At 31.8% G+C, this 2,777-nt stretch overlaps 1 protein-coding gene across 1 annotated transcript in view; it reads left to right on the top strand.

The window, feature by feature from the left end:
- Positions 1–2,777, top strand: part of LOC108688218 — a 4,744-nt gene continuing 1,967 nt past the window's right edge. The window contains exons 1-2 of the mRNA XM_018194382.1: positions 1–82; positions 2,649–2,774. Coding sequence (XP_018049871.1) covers positions 1–82; positions 2,649–2,774 — 208 coding nt within the window. The remainder of the gene's footprint in view (positions 83–2,648; positions 2,775–2,777) is intronic.

Genomic DNA, 2,777 nt, shown 5'->3' with positions numbered 1-2,777 from the left:
ATGACAGGATTATTGTTTGTTATACTTGTCATAACTCACACGGTCGCAGGATCGCGACTATCCGCGACCAATGAGAATCGAGGTATGTATCTAATTTGTACATCGATATAAACTGCGAGTGTAGTTGAACGAACATTTAATCCGTCCTTTTCTTTTTCTTTTAATGCGCGGAGATACGAAACGCGTGCTTCGGGAGATTTTACATCCTCTCATGCGGTTTATTTCAAATTCAAATCTTTATTATATTTAAACGAAAAACAAATTTTGTGATTTAATAAATATTACGTAAGATACGATTATTGATCTATTCGATCGATCGTGAATCGAATGTTATTCACGATATCACTCTAGTTGATAAATTGTTATGTAAAATTGCGCTTATAATTATAAGTTGTAAGAGGAAAGAAGAAAAATATGCTGTTTGTCGAATTTATACGAGTGACGGATTGCAAAATAAAATTAAAAATAAAAGTAAAAGTTTATCACGATTTTCTTCGATATCATTCCTCTTATCCTTTTTTAGAGAACCTAACAAATTCTTTAACAATACTATCGAGTATTATATAAATCAATCAGAATTGCACGGCGGAATAACACAATTCGAAACTATAATAATAAAAACAAAAATTTTCATTCGATTGTTATTTAATCAAAACCATAATAGTAGCGAAATGCAATTTATGGTTAAAACTTTGAAAAAGATCGCGAGGCACAAAAATAGACGCACAAAAGGATATTTCCTTTTTATACAATGTACTCGTATTTATTCCATGTGTGCAAATATACGCAGGGTTAAATCGGTTGTCCCATTTCTGGACCGGTTCCTCACGATCAAAAGAAGTAAAGCGAGTGTAAGCGGATTGAAACAAGTTACGCGTTAATTTTCGATTTTGTCCATACTTCGACTTCTTTAAAAGGTATAACGACTTGATGATATATTTCGGGACATCGCGCCGCGCTGAATCGATTGAGAAAATAACGTATCTATATAAACTCGCCTGTCATTCATCGCGTTCAATTATAACGCTCGCTAATAATTTGATATGTATCTTGGTTGTCTTATATCGAGAGTTACCGAGAGTCACTCCAACGTGTATAACAGGAATCTATTAGGAGACTATTAGCAAAATTACACCGTTATGCGTTTTACGTTGCACGCAACTTTTGCTCGTATATCTAAATATTATCATCATGTCCTATTTGTTATTTTATTTGTAATTCACCGCGTTAACAATCAAAATCGGCACGATTGGACAATCAATCGAATGTCTTTTTAACTTAGACTTGGCGAAAAACACGCGCGTACGATATGAAGTACTGATCGTGAAGCACAAGAAACACCCGCGCGGAACTTGTTTCACCTTAGACTCCCGTAATGGGGTTACGAGAATCTCGCGTTGACCTACGTGCCCGTTTCTCGCCCGATATACAAGGAGAACTGGCATGCACTTGAACCGAGAATCAGAGATGCGCTCGATCCCGTGCGTATGTGCCATGTATGTAACACGCGATATATATATATATATATACATACAGCACAGAAAGATTGCAGAAACATTGCAGAATGATTTCACTGAACATTGCAATATTGCATGGTAGCTGCGAAACGTTACTGAATCATTGTTACAAAATTCCAACAATGTTAACATGTCCGCTTTTTGTTATATTGCAATAAAACGTTCCAGCAATATTGCAATGTAATGTATTTGGATAAATTTTTTATGAAGACTCTAAAATGAAAACTATTTATATACATATATCTCACTAATCTTAATTTTTCTACAAATCGCAGTTTCTGATATGTGTTTTCCAAAAGCAATTTTTTATGATAAAACTATAAAATATTTCAATAAATATAGTAATAATACTGAAGGATAAAATTTATTCGTAAAGATAGAGATGTATGTATGTGCCCAACAAACTACAAATATTATCCACCTTAATATAATAATACAGTTGCTTGGTAAGTTAATCGCAACGATTCTTTTTAATTCGAAACCACTCCGAGTCAATTGAAATCAATTAAAAAATAACGGTATAAAATTTATCAATAAAGTTCAGGCATTGATTTATTTTTGCGTTCACATCAGGCATAAATACATCATCGATCACATAATATTTTGATAAATCATTTTCAGTAGTTTAATTACTTATCGTCTTATTCGATGCATTGATTGTATTCAAACTCGATATTATACACTCTTTTGATTTCATATTTAAAATAAATGTAAAAACTTAGCTAATGAAATAGCCGTCAAATAATAAAATAGATCAATAAATTTTTTAAATATAAAATGAATTATATTAATTATTATAAAAATGGCTATTAAACTAAAAGACTGTACATAAATATTGTAAAAACTTATATTTTTATATTATTATTATTAACAATTAAAAAATTACTGTTTTGCAATATTTGTGGAATATTACAAGCATATTACTGATATTTTGCAGGCATATTGTTAATTTAAATTTCTGTAATACCTCTGCAATATTACATTGCAATTTGTAATATTGCAACATTGCAACAATATTGCTTCAATCTTCTGTGCTGTATGGGTATATATCTTATCTATCATTCTCATTTTTTGCACACATTCTACTTGCGATAATCAAATATTTTTTTCATTTGCCAATCTTATTGTTAGTAAGAAGATTAGTACGAGATTGGGCACCTTTAGTATGGCTTGCGCCTGGAGAACGATTTTTACCGCTCGGTGTAACCGAATTCCTCGATAACGTACAATCGGATCAGTATTACCTTCGCACTAGAATAG

This window comes from Atta colombica, unplaced genomic scaffold (genome assembly GCF_001594045.1).
Source record: "Atta colombica isolate Treedump-2 unplaced genomic scaffold, Acol1.0 scaffold228, whole genome shotgun sequence".
In the NCBI taxonomy this organism is placed as follows: domain Eukaryota; kingdom Metazoa; phylum Arthropoda; class Insecta; order Hymenoptera; family Formicidae; genus Atta; species Atta colombica.
Note: the sequence above shows the minus strand (reverse complement) of the source record. Positions and strands in the feature narration are given on the sequence as shown.